Below are 20,000 nucleotides of genomic sequence, written 5' to 3' on the forward strand. Positions count from 1 at the left end.
AACAAACAAGCAAACCATATGTGTGGATACAGCAACCTAGCTGGGGACGGTATTTTCAGATGTACTTACCGTTACTACGAGGGTCTTTTTACCTTCCTCACTTAATGTAGGATCCATCAACGCTCGTGTTAATTCGAGCGGTGTGCTTTCTATTTCCACCTGCCTGCCACAAAATGTCTACAGAATAAATCGATACATTAATACGGGCGAATTTAGAAGCAACCTGCTTTGCAGAGAATTAAAAAAAAAAAAAAAAAACAGACATGAACCTGGCAGTCTTGAAACTTCGGTGAATGACTTTAAGTGAAAGATGCCACCGCCCTCCTTCCCTGAGGGCTGCGGCAGAAAGAAACCCTGTCACCGCCTGCACCCCCTAAAGATTAGGGAGAGGGAAAGCCTGACGCTTTAAAGCACAAATGGTTGAAGCACCAGTGCATGACGGGCAACTCACAACAAACTGAACCAAAAGCGTACACAGAGAAAAGAACTAACGCAATTAACATTTTTTCAAGGAAAGGCTACCTATATACAAACGTTGGCCGTCTAGCACTTATATTTTAAACAGAGTTAACTGAATAGAGTGAGGTGCTAGATTTCTATCCCATATGACCTTGTAGTTCAGTTAACATTTTTTCATGTGCACGTACTGTTGTGTTGAGGTCATCCTGTAAAGTTTCGTGGGCAAGCCATCTGAGAAAAAAAAAGCAGAAATCACGAATTACTGATCCTGTTCTATGCAGAGATTGTAAGCTTCTTATATTAATTTTAGGGGTCTTACGCAATAACTAGACTAACGATTTTACTACTATGAAAGGCTGATTCTTTTCAATGAAGATATATCGTGTGCAGAGAACGATATAGAGTTCCCATATTTGAACCTTTTTGCTCGTGAAAATAAAAAAAATTGCGAAGTGACCGCTAAAAAAAAAAACCCAATTATTTAGACATGGCCTAAAGCATAGTTAATGCATGGAGACAGTTATGAAACTCGTAAAGTATTTTTGTTAAATGTGTTTATCTGTATTGTTGGCCTTGACGGTGCAAAAAACACACCGAGAAGATAACTAATGAAATCTTTCGATTAAATTGTACGCAGCAACTATTTGCAAACCCGTGCGAAGCGAAAACAAAAGATTGAGTACTGTCACGGTCAATTCAACATCGATTGCGACAACATTGTTTTCGCTTTTGAACGTTTTAAGGTTTTATAACCAGTCCCTCGATTAGCTATGTCTGGAGAGACTCGGTAGCGTGTATACGTCACTACAACCCAACTCTCTGCAAGGAAGAGAGAGAGAGAAATGCATTCACTTTATTCCTTTTCAACATGAGCAGGCAATAACCCACCTCCAACCTCCGACTTGCTATTTTTTTATCCATTGTTTCAGAAAATGTGGTTCCTCTTTATCGGTCACTTTTATAAGTGTTACACCAAACTGGTAAATCCATCCCCACAAGCTTGTAGCTCGTGGGACCGAGTAATGAAAGTAAATGTTCAGTAAATAATTAAACGAGCGCGAGTGTATACAGGCGGGAAAACATACTCAGTCAAAAAAGCGCTTCTTAAAGCTTTAAAAGGTGTGTAGTTTTTCGCCTGTGGAAGTATATTGCTATCCACCAAACAAGAGAAAAGTGCTTTTCTGATTGGTTAACTCGGAGGTGATTATCAAGTATTATTATATGACTAGCTCCGTGAGTGGGCAAGATGAACCAAATCGCGCGCTGTGATTTGCTATCCGAGCGGGCAAGATGGAGCTATCTTGCCCGCTCGGGATTTCTCGCTTGGTCCCGCAAGATCAAAGATCATTTTTTGGTGTTTTAAGTCATATAATAGATCCTTTATTGACCAAGCTTGTTCGGTCAAGATGGCTGGATACTGGCCTCGTTCTTTTTTTGCGTGTTTATGGACCTCGACGATAAACACGCAAAAAAAGAACTTGGCCAACATCCAGCCATCTTCACCTCACGCTTGGTCAATGACACATATTTATTCACCTCTGAGCAGCAGCTTCCATTATCCACCACTTCCAAAATTAATTGCGTGATTAATATTTTTGGCAGTTACCACACAAGCTGAATTTGACAGACCAAAAGTATTTTTATATTGAAACGATTGCAGAAGCCTTTTTGTGTCTTTCAGCTGCTGGGAAATGAATGGAACTTTGAAAATCAACTCCGATAAGTCGTACTCTCTTCCACAGCTGATATCCATCAGTGCGGCGTAAAGGCAATCAGAAGTAATAGGCGATAAGCAAACTTGAACAGTAAACGGGCTCGGCAAGATAAGTTAATAAATAGAAGTCTGCAACAGATAGTACTTACCCAGTGCGAGTTGTGTCGTGCAGTCTGGATGCTTGTATTGCCCTTAATTGCGTTCTCTTTGCAGCCTGAGAAAGTTCAAGAGGTTAAGATGACACATTTGTAAAAACTAGAAGTCTGGTCTGTCTGATCTCTAGGGTAGAGAAAGGAACTGAGGAAAGCCGTAACTTACCGTGAGCACTGTGTAATCAGAAGTTCTGTTCACGTAATCACCAAAATCTTTTATTGCTTTCTCCTCTTGTCTGTGATTTTCTTTTATCTACAAATACACGATGAAGGTAAAAAGCGTGAGTTTGTTTGGTTGTTGTAACGAGCATATACACAAAATGATTCCTTATCGAACGATAAAGTTCAAAACCAGGAAGAATTGATAAATAAAACCCATACACCTACTTCTACTCACGGACTCATAACACTCTTCTTCTTCAATAACGGCTTGATTACATTGAGCTTGTAGAAGTTGATTCTGTGCAAACAAACAAGTTACGTCAAGTGACAAAATTTAGGTACAGACTCCTTTAATGAGAAAGGAGTGTAAATACGCTTTTTTGGCTTCTAATTTGAATAGTCTTTGTTCACAAAAGAATAATTTTTTAATTCAAAGAACTAAAATGGTCAACTAACCCTAACCCTGTCTAAATTAAGAAATCAATCATTTCCTTACAGAAGAATATCATTAAGAAACTTTCAAAAGGTTTGAAGTTGTTTTGGTTGCATCCTCAAGTGATTTAGGTGTATGTCAAAACCTTACCCCTCCCCCCTCAAGTAATTTCACGAGCCCGTGATATACACAAACCTGAGTTTCTGAGACAGCTGTGGCTTTGTCATTAAGTATTTTCGTAATTTCACTCATGGAGTCGGCGTCTGGAGATACAGGTCTGATGTTTTCTTGTTGAAGCTCCACCTTAATCCCATTCCATACTTCCAGCATCTATAAAACAGTGCAAGCGCAAACAAGATGGATCGTATTTCGTTCTTCTTCGAATGCGGGGATAATTGGGACTATTTAGAAATACAAATATATCTATTTAGTATATACTAAAACAGTGGATAGCGTAGTACTCGCGCGCTGATTGGCTCGTCAAACTCCGAATATCCTGTGCTATTTACCTCCGAGCAACTCGGGAAAAAATGGCGTCCCGATTTGCATCCGTGACAAGTGAAGAAAACATCCAAATTAATTTTTTGTGCTGTATATTATCTCACTGTTTTAGTATATACTAAAACAACTATTCACCCCAGTGTCGGTGGCTAGCGTTGGATATTTACCTCGCCGCCTCGTGGCTCGGTAAATATCCACCGCTAGCCACCTCCCCTTCGGTGAATAGTTGTTAAATATTCAACGAACGGACAAACCGGCTCGCAGTTGGCTTGATAGCTCCATGGGTAGAGCATCTTTCAGGCTTTGCTTTCGTCAGTGCTTAAGAAACCTTTATACATTACCGGCGATCATCGTCAATCCACACCTGCTTTGTATATGTCTTTACTATACTCTTCCACAGATCCAGCAGCAAAGATACAAGTTAAAATAAGAAACTCTCCGAAAGAAGAGAAAGGAACCTGACTAAAAAGCCACTGTTCTACAGAGAGGAAACAAATAACAGGTCGTCTGCTCATATAATGAAATTATAACTTTTTTGCCTTACCTGCGTAAAAATGCGATACCCACTTCCTTACTTACCTTAAAATCAAGATATTTCTCAATGATAGCGACGGTGATATAATCCAACGTTGATAAACCGGGAACTGCATTAAAACCTTTCACAAAAAGGCAGTTGAGAACATCTATCAGTGACACTGTTATCACAAGACCTTTAACCGCAATACACAAAATAATCAAGCTTACCGAGCTTGCAAAACATGGAGTAGATTTTGGCTCTCATATTTTCAGACACCTCTACGATTGCCTGGCTCGGCCGATCAGCGAGAAATGGGATGACACCTTGCCGCTCCTGTATTTTGCCCATAAGAGGCTGATGTAGGTCTGCAACGCGTTTAAATAGAGAATGTAACTAAGTAACGCAAAACCTAGAGTGAACCCAGCCAAGTGGAAGCGTGCATCACAAAAAAAAAAAACGTCGGGAACGACAAACTTGTGCACTCAATTAGCCCATCCAGTTATTGTAGATAATGTCACATAACGGTACTTACCACAAATTTTACCGGTTTCATCTCTTATTACACCCATGTTTACTTCTTCCTTTTCCCATAGTTCAACCAAAAGCTTGCCGGCTGAAATCTGATTTTTACCAGGCCCCGACTGCACATGTGCCAAAGCCTGAAACAGAAGCCATGTGAGGTATAATTAACAAGATTGGTATATTATGCACCAATCATTTGAAACCCCCGCACCCCCCCCCCCCCCTTTCCCATTCGGGCCTTAGCGGGGGATTGCGGGGACTTTCATCTCATATACACTCCATTTTGGTTCCCCGGTAGGCGGGAAATTCGCTGGAAGTCACGGTCTTCGCATTCCCTACGGTACCGGGGGAATTAAGCACGGCAGTCACTCCTTGGTCAGCGGTCTTCATTTTCGCGCCTCATAGTAATTTTGCACGCATTATTGTCGCTTCCTTGACAAACTCGATCGTGGATTCCGGTTAATTTTTTCACATTTTGCAAAGCGTATTAGCCATTACTCTAAATAATGGTCAGTATTTGGCATCACAGTCTTGCAAATATTCTTTATTCGTTATTGTGGAACGTACATCTGGACAGGACTAATTTTCTCCTCTGATTTTATGATGACTGATCGACGATTAGCGCACGTGAATTGTGTTAGGGTTCTGCACCCTTCGATCAGTCGAATCAATTAACTTTTATAGTGAGGCGGATCATATTGTATGCAATAATCAAAATGAATTAGCTGAATCAGTTGAATCAGCTGCTATCATTTGCCGGGTGCGATTGACACTATTGTGATAGTTGCCCGTTGTGTTTCATTGTCAATTTATCCAGAAGTACCAATGAAACTACTGCAATAAAAATATTTTGACATACTCATTGTGCACTGAGGAGCCTTTGCAAGTTATTTGCTGGCCCCTAAAAGCTCAATCTATTTATTTCATGGCTGCCAACAGTGTCTTTTAACCAGTGTGTTACGCTTGGCAATGATAAGGTGTTTTACAAAGGGAGTACCATGTGTTGAACAGTAGGGGCGGGGGAATGCACCACTCACTTTTGTCCACTTTCACTTGCATAAAAAGTGAATGCCCCGCTTAAGCCCGAATGGGGGGGGGGGGGGGGGTGCGGGGGTTTCAAATGACTGGTGCATTACAACTGGGGACTTGCAATCGAGTAATGCAATACTCTACAATAGTCTTCCCAATGGCGATTTGTGACAAAAATCCCTGCCCCATGCTCTTGCACCCTCGGCCAGAGATCTCGGGACATTATTAGACTCTACTCTAACTAATAATGAACACGTCACCGAAGTTGTGTCAAAATGTACTGCCAGCCTCTGTCAGATAAATCGAGTGAAACACATCCTGGATGAACAGCCTCTGATAAAAATTGTAAATGTACTACTGTTCATCTGTATGGTGTACTACGTCAAAGAAGAACATCGCAAAATCACAAAATCACAAAATAACAAACGTATTGTCACTAAATTAAGAAATACGATTATATCACGGCAGCTCTGAAACAGTTGGACTGGCTCTCAGTGCATCAGATGTTGAGATTAAGAGATGCTACAATGGCCTTTAAGTGCCTTAAAGGTCCTACTAGCTCCATCGTCCTTGAACGACAGGTTTATCAAAAGATCAGACATCCACAACCAAAACACTAGAAATAAGGATTTGTTGCAGATTGCGAAGACTTGTTCATCTGCAGATCACCGCAGTTTTTTGCATAGGGCAGTTTAATACAGTGTGGAACAATCTGCCCAAGAGCGTTAAATGTATTGACTCTTTTTCAAGGTTTAAAGTTGTTATAAACAATATTTTTGTAGAGAATTAATGATAGTTCTTTATTTATAATTATTACAGATATTTTAATATTACTAGAACTTTCTTTTAAATTTTCTAAGCTACAAAAATTAACTTCTGAAAAGCCTAATGGGAGAATTTAATAAAGCATTGTGTTGTATTGTATTGTATTGAGTGAGAATAAGGTACATGTAGCCTTTCAGTGACTGAATTTTCGTTTTCTTACCTTGGTGTTTTCACAGAGATCCATTAAGCAACCTAACAAGAGATTTTGCATCGTAAGGGGACAAATCTGAAGATCACAAAAACATTGATAAAATGAATGAACTTCGAATGGCTTATACACAATGAAATAAAGGTTTCTTGCAACAAAACCACACATTAATTACCTTTCGTAAACTGACTGTCTTAATTGATTATTTTCTTACATGTCCACCACTGGACTGTCACCATCGCAGAATTTCCTCCAATAAATCCATAAGATGAAACACACCATCGTTTTCAAGGAAGAGCTGTTTAGTTAAATAACATCCCAGTACTGCGGACCTAACAAGATAAAAAATTGGAGAGGAAAAATTTGAATGGATAAGCGTGAAGATAATAGGTAGTGGTATAAAAATGGCAAAAGCTGATAAGAATTGCCCGGCCGAACACTCGGCATTTGCTCAGAAATGAAAACAAAATCTCACCAAACACAGTCCACCGCGGAGAAAAGCAACTGATGATGACCAAGGCGGCTACATATGTTATCCGGATCTCTTTTTAAGTACTCGGTTAACACTTGAACACCTTGAGCACCAAACAGTTCCTAATAATGAATGATCAAATTAATGACACGAACTGGGTTGATCAGTTGAAATAAATGAAGACATACCTATTTCTGTGTTGCTATTATCCTCAGATGATTTTGAAGCAATATTCTCACCAGGCAGGATTACCTTTCTATGTGTATCTCCGTCACAGAGGGACGATACTATAAAGAGCATGTCACACTGCATCTCAATGTCAATGCTGTCATTTTCATCAGGACTTGTGCTGGCGTTGAGAAGTATTCCTGCAGCATGCAAAAAAACAAAACAAAATAATAAATGTACATCAAACACCTGCATTCATCAACAAAATTCCGATAGGCTGGTGATCAGTGGCAATGTCAAGCTTTAGTGGTTTTCTTGATTGTAAAGCAAAAGCTTCAGGTGCACTCACCAACAATCTGATTGATTGCTCCTTGGTCAACCAGATCCTGATTCAATGCATCATCACCCACAGACACCATACTTCGTAGAAGTCGTAGACAATACCGCATCTGGGAGCGCTAGCTTGTTACCACGGCCACCACTACCATGGAAACTGTTACCATGACCACCATAGTCGGCTAATTAAAAGGTAGAAAACAACCCAATATGAAAAAGGGCATTTAAAAAATTTAATTTAAAAATTTACTAAGTGGTAGATTCTATTAATAACAATAATAATCATAAAAATTACAATTTCCTCGATTGTGATTGGTTTTAAAAACTCCTATTTTCCACTTATTTACTTGCCAAGTTGTTATCGAACAGTTCGTTATCGGACATTTTGTTATTGGACAGTTCAATAAGCCAATCACATTTAAAGTTGTAGTTACAGTATACAACGGGATAGCAGTTGCGCCCAACCCCTGCCATGAGTGTAGATGCCGCAAGTCATGGTAGCTGCATTGTAAAATGAGCCTTCGGGTTGCCTTCGACTGCAGTCGCTTACTTGTCTTGTCTTGTCTTGTCTTAAATCAACCAATCACAACCTTGGTTTCAATCACCATAGATACAGTATACAGACTCCTAAATTGGGGCTTTCTTTCTTCCTTTCTTTCTTTCAGAGTTACATTAAAGAATTTACCCCTTCTTTGTCAGTCTTTTAATGCAAGTTTCCCCTTTCTTTCATAACTTGGCTCTTCTTTTCTTATCAGAAATTGTAATTTTTATGATTAATTGGTAAGAGGACATTGTGTCATCCAGTTCGGTCTGTAATCACACTCACAATAAACAAATCATGATTACAGACCGAATTGGACTCCACTCAGTCCAAATCACATTACTACTACCACTACTGCTACTACTACTACTACTACTACTACTACTAATAATAATAATAATAATAATAATAACAGGAAGATAAAAAATGTTTCAAGATAAAAACTAGCAATAAAATTTTTCAACGTTTCGATCTCGCTGAGATCATTTTCAAGTTTGAAAAAAAAATGGATAAAACTTTGCCAATAAGAAGTAAAATCACACGTGAGAATATTAAAACTAAAAAGCGATAAAAACATGGAAACATGTACTAAGCGTTACAAAAGAAAAGTGATAAAAACTAAAAGAGGCTAGATAACAACAGGACAAAAGAATACATGAAATACTCCGAGCTATAAAAATAACTTTGCACGGATGGAGTCAGACTGCGTGTTCAAAGTTGGCTTTAGTTCTTTTATAAAAAGCATCTCATAAATTAAGCAGTCAAATTTGCTCTGGCACTTCCGTAAGATCTTGAAACTACCAGATATGTCCCTTGGGTCCCTCCCATGTTGATCTCTGACGTGTTTCCCGATGGCAGATCCCTTATGTTCTTCAATGCGTTGATACAGGTGTCGGCACGTGTAGGCGACATAATCCGCATCGCACAGATCACACTTCAAATGGTAAACAACGCATTGTTGGTTAACAATAGGGGGTTTGCTTTCTTTTGGCTTGATGTTAGATCCGATCTTTCGGCTTGTGTACATTGCCACGAAAAACCAATTGTTTCAGTTTGAGGGAAATTTGTATGAACAAGTGGATGGCGTCGCCATGGGCTCGCCTCTGGGACCCCTGATGGCTAACGCATTCATGTGTAGTATTGAAGAACGACTCCAAGACCAAGGGAAAATGCCGGATTTCTACAAACGTTATGTGGACGACACGTTGAGCATAATGCCTAACGTAGAAACAGCTGAAGCATTTCTATCCACATGCACTGAACGACAGCCATCCTTCAATTAACTTCACCATGAAACTAGCCGCAAACGGCAAACTTCCCTTTCTGGGGGTGGAAATCGTGAAACACATGTCCCGCCTGGAGACAAAGGTGTATAAAAAGCCAACAGATACTGGATTATTACTGCATTATCAAAGTCATGTCGATGTGCGATACAAACAGTTACTGCTAAAAACAATGCTGAATCGTGCTTTTAAGCTCTCTTCGAGCTGGCAACTGTTCCATCTAGAATGTGAACGTCTCAAGGAGACTTTCTCTCGGCTTCATTACCCAGTCCCACTCTTACAATCAGCAATCAGAGATTTTGTTACTGCAAAATTTTCAGGGGACGTAAGATCCAAACAGACCTGTGACGATAAGAAAGCACCTGTGAGAATAATATTACCATTTAAGGACCAGAGATCAGCGAATTCTGTGCGAAGACAACTTGGAGAATTAAGTTGCAAAATCGAAAAAGATATCCATCCCGTGTACACAAGCCGAAAGATCGGATCCAACATCAAGCCAAAAGAAAGCAAACCCCCTGTTGTTAACCAACAATGCGTTGTTTACCATTTCAAGTGTGATCTGTGCGATGCGGATTATGTCGCCTACACGTTCCGACACCTGTATCAACGCATTGAAGAACATAAGGGATCTGCCATCGGGAAACACGTCAGAGATCAACATGGGAGGGACCCAAGTGACATCTCTCATAGTTTCAAGATCTTACGGAAGTGCCAGAGCAAATTTGACTGCTTAATTTATGTGATGCTTTTTATAAAAGAACTAAAGCCAACTTTGAACACGCAGTCTGACTCCATCCGTGCAAAGTTATTTTTATAGCTCGGAGTATTTCATGTATTCTTTTGTAAAGCTTCTGTCCTGTTGTTATCTAGCCTCTTTTAGTTTTTATCATTTTTCTTTTGTAACGCTTAGTACATATTTCCACATTTTTATCGCTTTTAATATTCTCACGTGTGATTTTACTTCTTATAGGCAAAGTTTTAACCATTTTTTTTTTCAAACTTGAAAATGATCTCAGCGAGATCGAAACGTCGAAAAATTTTATCGCTAGTTTTATCTTGAAATGTAATTCGAAGAAACTACTTATTAAGATAAAAAATGAGTGGCAGTATTATATCACATCAATTTACAAACTTGAGGTGAAGTGACAAAAATGACTCATTAAACATCGACATCATGAGTTCAAGTTCACTGGAACTAAAGGTTCTTCCCATTCTTCCATTCATGACTTTTGGTGCAATAAAATCATGATTGATGGCTTAGGTTATCGTTCAAATCAAAGATCTTGGAAGATAAATGTGTTCACTATAGATGGTTTAGTGCTTGGAAAGTTTGTGACTGCGACCATAGACGACTGATGATAACAATAAAGGGAACACTTATGGGTAAAAACCAGGCACAAGACTGACTGCCCAACCTTGTCCAACACACCACTCAAGGAGCATCAGTAATCTTGGGTTACTCTGACAGGTCATGTAGTCATCCAAGCAAAGAGGGTGCAACAGTGCTTGGACTCTGGGGTTGGGGCGGATCGACTCTGGTGATGCGGGAGGATCAACTCTGGGGCGGATCGACCGGTTACCGACACTGTGTCCAAGGCCTGGAGACACAACGTTCCAAGTTAAACAACCTCACAAGGATGCACTACTCATGAAAGAACAGAAAACAAGCGTCTTCTCGGATTACTTGGAAGAGTGATCAATATACCTGTAACTGCAGATCTTCAAACTGTGCAGGAGACCACTCAATAGCAGACACATTATCATTTGCTCGCACAAATGAAAATAGAGATAAAAGGACCCGTCCTTCAGATAATATCTGTTGAAATTAGTAAATATTCTAGTTTGGAATCACCCAGTTTCAAATTGAGTAAGAACATGAGAACAGGGTCATGGTTTAGGCTAAGTTCACGCATAACTCCTTACTAGCCTATTCGAACATCTTTTTGTGGACACAAAATGACGTTAAAGTGACAATATGGAATCATACCCGACAGCTGACAAAATCTGCACTTATTAACACAAGGATGTTCATCAGCAATTTCTTGAATTCAAAGTCTTCATGGTTCTGAAAAACAGAAATATTGTTTTTTAGTATAATCACATAAGTGATTATTGAAAATTCTCTGCACTGATTGGTTGCACTTGAGGTGATTATCACACGATAATCACCTACGAGGTTTTTTCAAAATGGCCGAAAGCTGTTTTGTTGAGGTGACAGACGAAGAAATTAATTGTTTTAGAGAAGATGCATATTTTTCGAATTATAATCACCTATGTAATAATAATTACTAAAACAATATTATTCACCACACCTTCGCAAAATAATTGTTAAATAATGGAAATGGTTTAAACCGGTGAGTTACAGTATATCAAAATTTGATGAACTAAGATCATCCAGGTAAGAGTATTTCTAAGAACGACCACTGTTCCTGAGCTGTGACTGACATTTTGACAACGTGAGCAGAAGTCACTTGACTCTGACAATTACTTCCACTCAGGTTGTTGAAAGGTTAATCAATGTCACTGACAACAGTCCTTCTAAGGACTACTTTAACCTATGACAACCTTACTTCATCCAGTTTTGATTTTCTATTTTAATTCAGAAGAATTCTTCTGAATGAGACTAGCTGTTAAATTTTGGTTTTCCAAAATACTCATTCAGGGTGGGAAGCAATGTCTGATTTATTCTTTGTGGACAATAATCTGAGTTTTTCCAGTCAAGGTTTGAGAAAAGCTCAGTTACAACCAACAGAAACTGTTAGACAAGCTTATAACTTACAATGTATTCGCATAAATGTGGTTTAAGTCTGATGTAAGTAAATTACCGAAAATACTGTAGATGTAACAATCTCGGTCATAAATAGTTGTGACACTTCGCTTGAACAGGAAGTGAAGCGCATCAAGGCTGTTAATAACGTACCCCTCCTCCTCTTTCCAACCAATATTGCATTTACCGGTTGGTTTTTGCACTCCAACCCGTAAACATCAACATTGAAGGGGGAGAGGGGGCAAATTGCCGTCTGTGTTACAACATTTGTGACCGAGACTGTATTTATCAGGAATAATTGTTTTCAGCGCCGTAATTAAGTGATGTGACGATTGCTGAAGTTATCGTGGTAGGGTTGTGAGCAATGCTTGTTGTCGCAAAATAGAATGTTGGCGATAGTATTAACGGTTTTGTAATAAACTATAAAGTATGTAGACTGATTTGGTGAAATACAGATTTTCCGTGTTTTTTGCTGTGTTTTTGTATTTGTGTTTGCACGAGCAATTAAAGAAAATCGACACCAGTGATATTTTGAGAGACTGATGTGTTTATTAGAAAAGAATCACTACAAAGTGAAAGTAGGCCATTACCTGCAAAGGAAGTTTTGAAAAGGTTCCAAAGTCAAGTTGTACATGTATATCCTGATAACTACTGATAAATAAGGCTATGAGTTAAAATAACAGAGGAAGACTGCGTTAGTCGGCGCAGTTGGCGTGGTAGGAGAAAGGGCTGTGCCACATGGAACATTGAATTCCCGTCAAGCGCGATTCGCGTATTTTATAACTGATTAGTCCAAATGTAATTGAAAAAAAGCAGAGGAAAATACCGCATCTTGCATTTGAAAGGGCCACCGAATTGAGGCACAACGTTTCTTTTAAGCCCTCTTACATATATTTATAGCTCATTTTGCCACCCGGCAAGTACAGCCTTCGCAGGGTAGGTACAAAAGCGGCGGAAGTCGTATTTCTAAATTATTTCAGATGAACAGCAAATATTATCTTATGGCATGGTTTGGTGTTACTATTGGAAGGCCATTAGGTTCACCTGCGAGCACCCAAGACCATTACATATGCGGGTTTTCTTTAAAGGAGATACGCCTATCTTCTGTACCGCTAATAGGGAACTTTCCTTTGTCTCTGCAGGTGTAATGGATGAATGAGACTGGAATGATGCGCGTTCGTTTGCGAGTGTTTGTTTCCCTAAACTACTAGTCTATCCCCAGTCCTAAACTCCGCTCCTATTTTGGTTACACGGGATTGTGTTGTACCGTTGACGGATCACCATCCTTTTCATCTTAATTTTGGCGTTGTGTTTTGAAAAACTAGGAAGTTTAATCGTTCTAAACTATTAGTAATTACTATGAGTAAGCACAATTAGTAGAAATCACAACAGCGCATTTCTTAGGCTTATTTGCAACGGTACACCATGGTGATCCGTTCATTGCTAAATAATTTCAGTAGACTGTAATTAATTTACTGACAACGGATCACCATGGTGTACCGTTGAGATTTTGAAGAAAAAAAAAAAGGCAAACGACTTGAAAATCTCGCTATTGTTAAGTTGTGTTCCAGTGCTTATTTTCTAGTAAACAATTGGGCAAACAAGACCGATTTAAAGGAAGCGTGAATACTTTTGGAAGAAACGGTGACGGTGTACCGTGATCACAATGGTGATGATCATCGTTTGCACAAGCAATTGTCTACAAGTCAATGGGTGGAGTCCTTTATCTAAGGAAATATACCAGTACATATAACTTTTTCTTTGCAGAGCTATAATTTCAATACATATTGAAAGGCAAAACAACAAGACAATTGATTGTTAAGTAAAAAAGTACAAAGACAAATCGTTTAAAATAGTACTTGCAACCTTATGATGAAACCAACAACCTTTTTTCTACATACTCCACCGGTGTAAGGGTGTACTTTAATACACACCAAAAAGAGAACATTTACTGTTGTACGCTATGGAGCTGAAAACGAGATAATTATTAAGGTAATAAATAATACTTGATACCACCAGTCCCCTCTTTCGGATCATTATGTCACAGTGTCTATTCTTTTACAGGTAGAAGTCCCGTCTCTTTTTCGCAGGAACCTGACACAGCAAATGAGGTGACTTCTCAGTGTGTTACTTAGCTTGAACTTACGCCCTCTTTTTGAGGAATTTTTTAAACACGCGGGACTTTTCCTATTTCCTTTGGAAATTCATTCAACCGGTGATGTTGAAATATCACAAAAATCAGCAACTTTAAGATCGGAAAGTCCTTCAATTTCACGTGGCTTCAGTAAAAAGCTCTCGGCCTTGTGACGTTTAATATCGAAACAGGGTTCAAGTAAAGGCCATTACGCTTGTGCAGCTTTTCGCTCCTAAATCTACAAGATATCTTTCCCTTTTAGCAACAAGTCAACTCTTTCTATCAATCTTAAATGTAACTAAACATGCTTCGACATATTTTAATTACGAAAGTCCCATGAAAGCAACCGCTACAGAATACATTAGTCATGGCGCTTTTTGTTATTTGAATTGCCTCATTCAACACCCAGACATGTAGCTTAATGAACCGTAACATCAAACGCTGCACAAGGTTTAGCTTTAGTGCAATAGATAGAATTTTGAGTTATTCTATGGCCAGTGTGCCAATTTGCAGGTAAAGTACAAATTAGAGTTCTGTAACTGCTAGCAACTTTTAAACTACACGTATACAAACCGAAAGTGTTGCGCTGAAGAAACTAAAAGAACGACAAGCAAAAAGTTAAAGCAGATTTAATTTCTTTCTCTTCGATTATGTCAAGGCATTCTGTAGAGTTCCCGGCAGTCATTTTTCAAATCTTTAATCTAATTTGTGTATTGCCCCTTGTGAGGAGGGGCAGAAAGTAATCAAAAACAGAGGGTTGTAGGCTATTAACATGCTCACATTTGCCAATCAAAATCCAGCAATAAATGAACCCACCTCTGAAGTACTTGATGTTTCAGGAACAGAATAATTTTCAGACCTCTTTTGGTTTACATATCTTGTTTTATTATATGGCTCTGTCTCACAAGGACTGGGAACTACCAAGTTCACGAATTTGATTGGCTAAAGTCGATATTGACCGCGGTCTAGATTTTCCCATCTAGACCGGTAATGTTCTGCGGTGAAAAGATGCAAACTAAAATGCAAAAATATTGCGTATTTTCTTCTACCAATATTTATTTATGGAAGTGCCAAACAGCATGATGACAAAAGAGGGGATGGCGAGCAAACTTTGACAGAATTAAGTTCAGCTCATCGCCACTCATCGCCGTTCGCAAGCAAAATGTCAGTTAGTTTAAACCAGTTACATTAACCGAATTAAATTGTTCTTGTTTGCCATATAATAAACATCTCATTAACCGAGCTTAGTCAGTCTGTATGGGTGAATCTTGACCTCGGTCTGTACTCACGATCTCGGTCAAGATTCTCCCATACAGACCTCCTGCTCGGTTAATAAGAGCTAAATATTAAATTCAAAACTCTTACCTGGTACAGTTTGAGATTTCGGACCAACTCGTCATGGCTTTTAACTGAAACAAACAAAAAAACAAACATATTTCCTGAGAAGCATTACAAGGTCTGTATAAAGTATTTGAGACTGGAGAACCAAACATATTTAAATTCTATGTTACTACTATTTCATGACTATGTAGAGCTACTTTTTTGCTATGTGTTGCTCAAAAGTCTCTATTTTATTGCTATGTTTTGAAATATATGAAATAGTCTGTTCTATTTAAAGCATAGTTGTAACCTATGTGGAAGCTATGTCAAAACAAAATAGAATATATTTTGATGCTATTCATTTAATTGACATAGTTCCAAAATAGCTATTTTTTCCCTATTCAGCAAATACTATAGCCCAAACAGTCAACACACATTTTAAATAGATACTATTTATTCACTAAGTACATGTCCAAAATAGCTTTTAAATAGCACATCCTAGAGATATTTGTGGTAAAAATATTACATAGCTTGTTAATAGATGCTATTTGTTAGTTTTGAAACGCCTACCTTCCCTTTCTCATTTTTCTCACAAATTCTCCAGTGAATATAAATAGTGTCTTAAAGGGAAACGTGCTTCGATACTACAACTTCCTTGGGAATTTGCAGTTTCATGCTCATCGATAGCTAATACATGTTCCGCGAGGGAGTTTAGAAAACTGTAGAGCACACGTTTTTGGACAACGCCTTAGTTTTATTCACGTACGCATTATAAATTGCGCACTCTTAAGGTATATTCAGCTATTATTCTTCAGCGATCGTAGAATCTGCTACTTGCTATCGATCAACGGATATCCTATCAAGCTATCTTTGGGTGTGAGTCGTCAACCGAAGTAAGTTTTTATCTTTTCGTACTTGATAGTTTAGTATTGCACGATTATGGTCGATTTTTAGAGTTTAATGATGGAATTGCACTAGATGTGAGATTCCAAATGATTCTCTATGATTTACTGCGCATTATGTTCATTTTCGTCGTAGTTTAGTAATTGTTGCGCTACTGCTGTTGCTAGTAATAAGTTACAATTTATTAAGGTTCCATTGACATTCAGTTATCACCAAGTTATGTTTGTGTCGCATTTCGAATTCCTAGATTAGTTTAATACTCTCTAAACCAATTGTATGCCGAATTATCGTTTTTCAGTTCGAACCCACAGCCATAGCCACATCTACATCTACATTTACCGCTACCATAACTATTACTCATCGCTACAAACCTACTTGTACTGCTACGTGTAGTACTGTTACATCGTAAAGTTATCGTCAATTCTTCAAGCTGTCGTTACTCTGTAACCCAAGGAATTGAGATTCTTGAACTTTGATTAAATCTGGTGTACGTATTGCCTATCTGTGGAGTTCGATTTGTCTATTGCCTCACACTAAGTCAGCTACCCCTGTAATTGTTGAAGATCGCCGGAGTATTTCGCAACCTCTAAAATCTTAGCAGTTACACTATTTACTTACTATGCACTGGTCAAAAATAGTCTTTAAATAGCACATCTTAATGATATTCTGGTGACAAAATTCCATAGCTTGTAAATAGATTCTATTTACTCACTATGTACTTGTCTAAAATAGTTTTTAAATAGCAAATCTTAAGAGATTTTTGGGGGAAAAATGACAGCTTGTACATAGATGCTATTGAAAACATATTTCCTACTCTTTATACACCACTGAGCAAAAAAATTGAATGATAATAGTTCCTGTATATAACAATCAGTTGAATGCTCTTGAAGATTCGAGTATAAATTAATTCATTTCCAGTCTATTTTGTAGAAATGAAATATTATTTTGTAATTATCATATGGCATAAAGCTGCACAAACAGACAAAAAAAATGTATAAAAAAGCACCTGACAATACTGTAGTTTTAAATCACAGTAACACTTCTGTTCACTACATATTGCCTTGAGACATCTTTCTTCAACTTTCACATACATATGGATTGAACCATAGTAGCGACTTTGCATGTACTGAAATTCTACTGACAGTGTAATCATTCCACGCAACCACCCTCTTGTAGCTCTTGCTATGGAAAACTGTTCCTCGAATGAGACAACGCCGAAACATCCATATTTTGCCATGATGCTGTGGAAGTGTGTTACGTTCTTCATCCGTCAGAAGAGCTGAATTTCTCCATAATCGTTCAAGTGAGCCAATAACGTGGACATTTTCTGAAATGCTCTCCTTCAGGGAACTGTATGGAGACAGAGACTTTCATTGCACTACTGGTACCAAACAGAATTAACAATTACAAAGAAAAAAGTTTGCAACCATCTACACTTGTACAAGAAGGGCAAATACAATTTCCTTACCTGTTACTATAACGCTTGTTTGTTAAGTGCTCATAAAATTCAATGACTTGTGGTGATGTAGTTGTGGCTCTGGCAATTTCTGGCAACTTCTGAGTTACAGACGCTGCTGTGACAATCTGCAAAAAAAGCGATTCTCTTTGTTCTTCATATTTTGAAACTTTTTTCCTTAACATTCACTAGCCCAAATTTTAAGCCTGAATAAAGTAACAATTATTATTTAAGACATAGAAAACATGTACCGTGTTTCTATCGAGTTATAGAAACACAAGTAAAACTTTGGGAGAACTAGAAATGCTGTGGGAACACCAGCTGCAGGCGAGTGTTTCCACAGCTTTTTTGAGTTCTCCCAAACTTTTACGAATGTTTCTAAAACTCGATAGAAACACGGAGTATATGTTTTCTATTTCTTTTAGAAAAAAACGCAACGAGAAAAAGGAAAACAACTTGTTAACTCTAATTATCAAAATGTAATTTATCTTTGCTCGTGCCATCACTAACCCTAACCCTAACACTGCTAGTTCTGTGTCTCCATTGAGTTATAGAAACAATTTTTAACAATCAGCGTGCATATTTTCTTAGGATTATTTTCTAATACTACATCCCACACAAGTGAACCACACAAGTGAAAACACCTCCGAGCACTGAGCGGCACTCAAAACTCTTAAAATCAATCATTTTTCTGTTAATCCCAGCTCGCCAAATATCCACCACTATTCACTTCCTCCTTGGTGAATAAAAATTATTGTTATTTCATTTGGATATTTTTTAAACGAAATCCAAGGTATCACTTCCTTATATATCAACTACCAGTTTTGGGCTTTTGAACATCTTAAATGTATACCATTGCTGGAAATAAAACTAATGCTAGTAGAAATAACTGCGAAAACACACTGTTATAATTATGAACTAACCTGGCCATCCACATTTTTGGTTCCATGAAACAGATCTCGTAGGTCACCATTGTAGTCTTCAAAAAGAAAACATGAATTTGACCACAAAGGTCCAAGGTCATCTACAACTTCTGACAAGTGTAAAAGCTGGTGAACATTGAACGTTTGAAATTGATTGCCTGATGAATAATAAGACAAGGTTCATTAAAAGTCATCTAGTCAGTTATTATTGGTCCTTGTTTGTTTCTAAACTCTAAATCAATTAATGTTTTGTTGAGTATACTGTGTTTACCAGAAGTCAGATGAATAATTATTTTAACTGTGAGCAAAAGTGATCATGATAAGAATATATTTTATAATACTATATTCACCATCTTAAATATCTTACCACAAAGGACAGGTGCTTCTGCAGCCAAAAGCTTCAAATAGGTGCAAGGTTCTTGCAGTTCTCCTCTAGAAATTGACTGCTTCAGCAATCTAAACAAGCCACCAGTCAACATCATAAGGAACAGGAGATGATCTGAGGGCAGGTAACTACTTAACAAGGGAACTGCATGTACAGAAGGAATGCCCGTTTTTCTGATGCTGCAAAACATTGTTTAAAAACACACATTAACAACATGATGAATTCAAGAGTTTTGGTTATTGGCAATACAAGTGCTCAGTAGGAAGGCAATGAAAGTTGGGAATCCCTGGAAGCAGGCAAGATGGGCCTTGGGTTCATCTATTCTATTAATAATTAAAAAAAGAAACTTGGCCAACATTTAGTTATCTTAATCTCAGACCAGGTCAATAACCCATTTATATCAACAAACCCACCCCTGAAATATCATAAATTTGTGGATAATAAATGCATGTTAATTCTTATTTTACCCAGAGTGCAAATTATTTCACCTTTCCAGTCTTTGATATCTCCTAAACTTCTTGGTGTTCTTGTTATTTCACAAGTTGGTGTAATTGCCATCAGCTCCTTACTAATCTCTTCCACTTTGAAACCCAAATAGAAGCCTTGTTTGTCAAGCCACCGTGAAATGAGTTGATCAATGACACCCTCACACACACAATGCATGTAATCAACTGCTGTTCCCCTAATTACATCGTACATTGGAAGGCCAAATGCCCATGACAAACCAAAAACACCTTGAACTGCAAACTAAACAAACATGTTTACAATAAGTTAACAAGTCAGTATCCTTTGCATGCTGTAAAAAGTACAGTATGGAAAGTTCTCAACAAAATGACATGCTCTGCTC

General features: G+C 38.1%; 1 protein-coding gene and 2 pseudogenes across 1 annotated transcript in view; 1 reads left to right on the forward strand and 2 right to left on the reverse strand.

The window, feature by feature from the left end:
• LOC137988464 (cilia- and flagella-associated protein 69-like) overlaps positions 1-20,000 on the reverse strand; it is a 50,545-nt pseudogene that overhangs the window by 1,194 nt on the left and 29,351 nt on the right.
• Positions 9,071-10,098, forward strand: LOC137988482 (uncharacterized; annotated as a pseudogene).
• Positions 17,854-20,000, reverse strand: part of LOC137988463 (uncharacterized) — a 2,491-nt gene continuing 344 nt past the window's right edge. Inside the window, exons 2-5 of the mRNA XM_068834466.1 lie at positions 19,642-19,900; positions 19,136-19,332; positions 18,769-18,926; positions 17,854-17,973 (exon numbers count right to left, since the gene is read on the reverse strand). Of these exons, the coding sequence (XP_068690567.1) occupies positions 17,854-17,973; positions 18,769-18,926; positions 19,136-19,250 (393 nt within the window). The 5' untranslated portion in view covers positions 19,251-19,332; positions 19,642-19,900. The remainder of the gene's footprint in view (positions 17,974-18,768; positions 18,927-19,135; positions 19,333-19,641; positions 19,901-20,000) is intronic.

Source organism: Montipora foliosa, unplaced genomic scaffold, assembly GCF_036669935.1.
Source record: "Montipora foliosa isolate CH-2021 unplaced genomic scaffold, ASM3666993v2 scaffold_420, whole genome shotgun sequence".
Lineage (NCBI taxonomy): Eukaryota > Metazoa > Cnidaria > Anthozoa > Scleractinia > Acroporidae > Montipora > Montipora foliosa.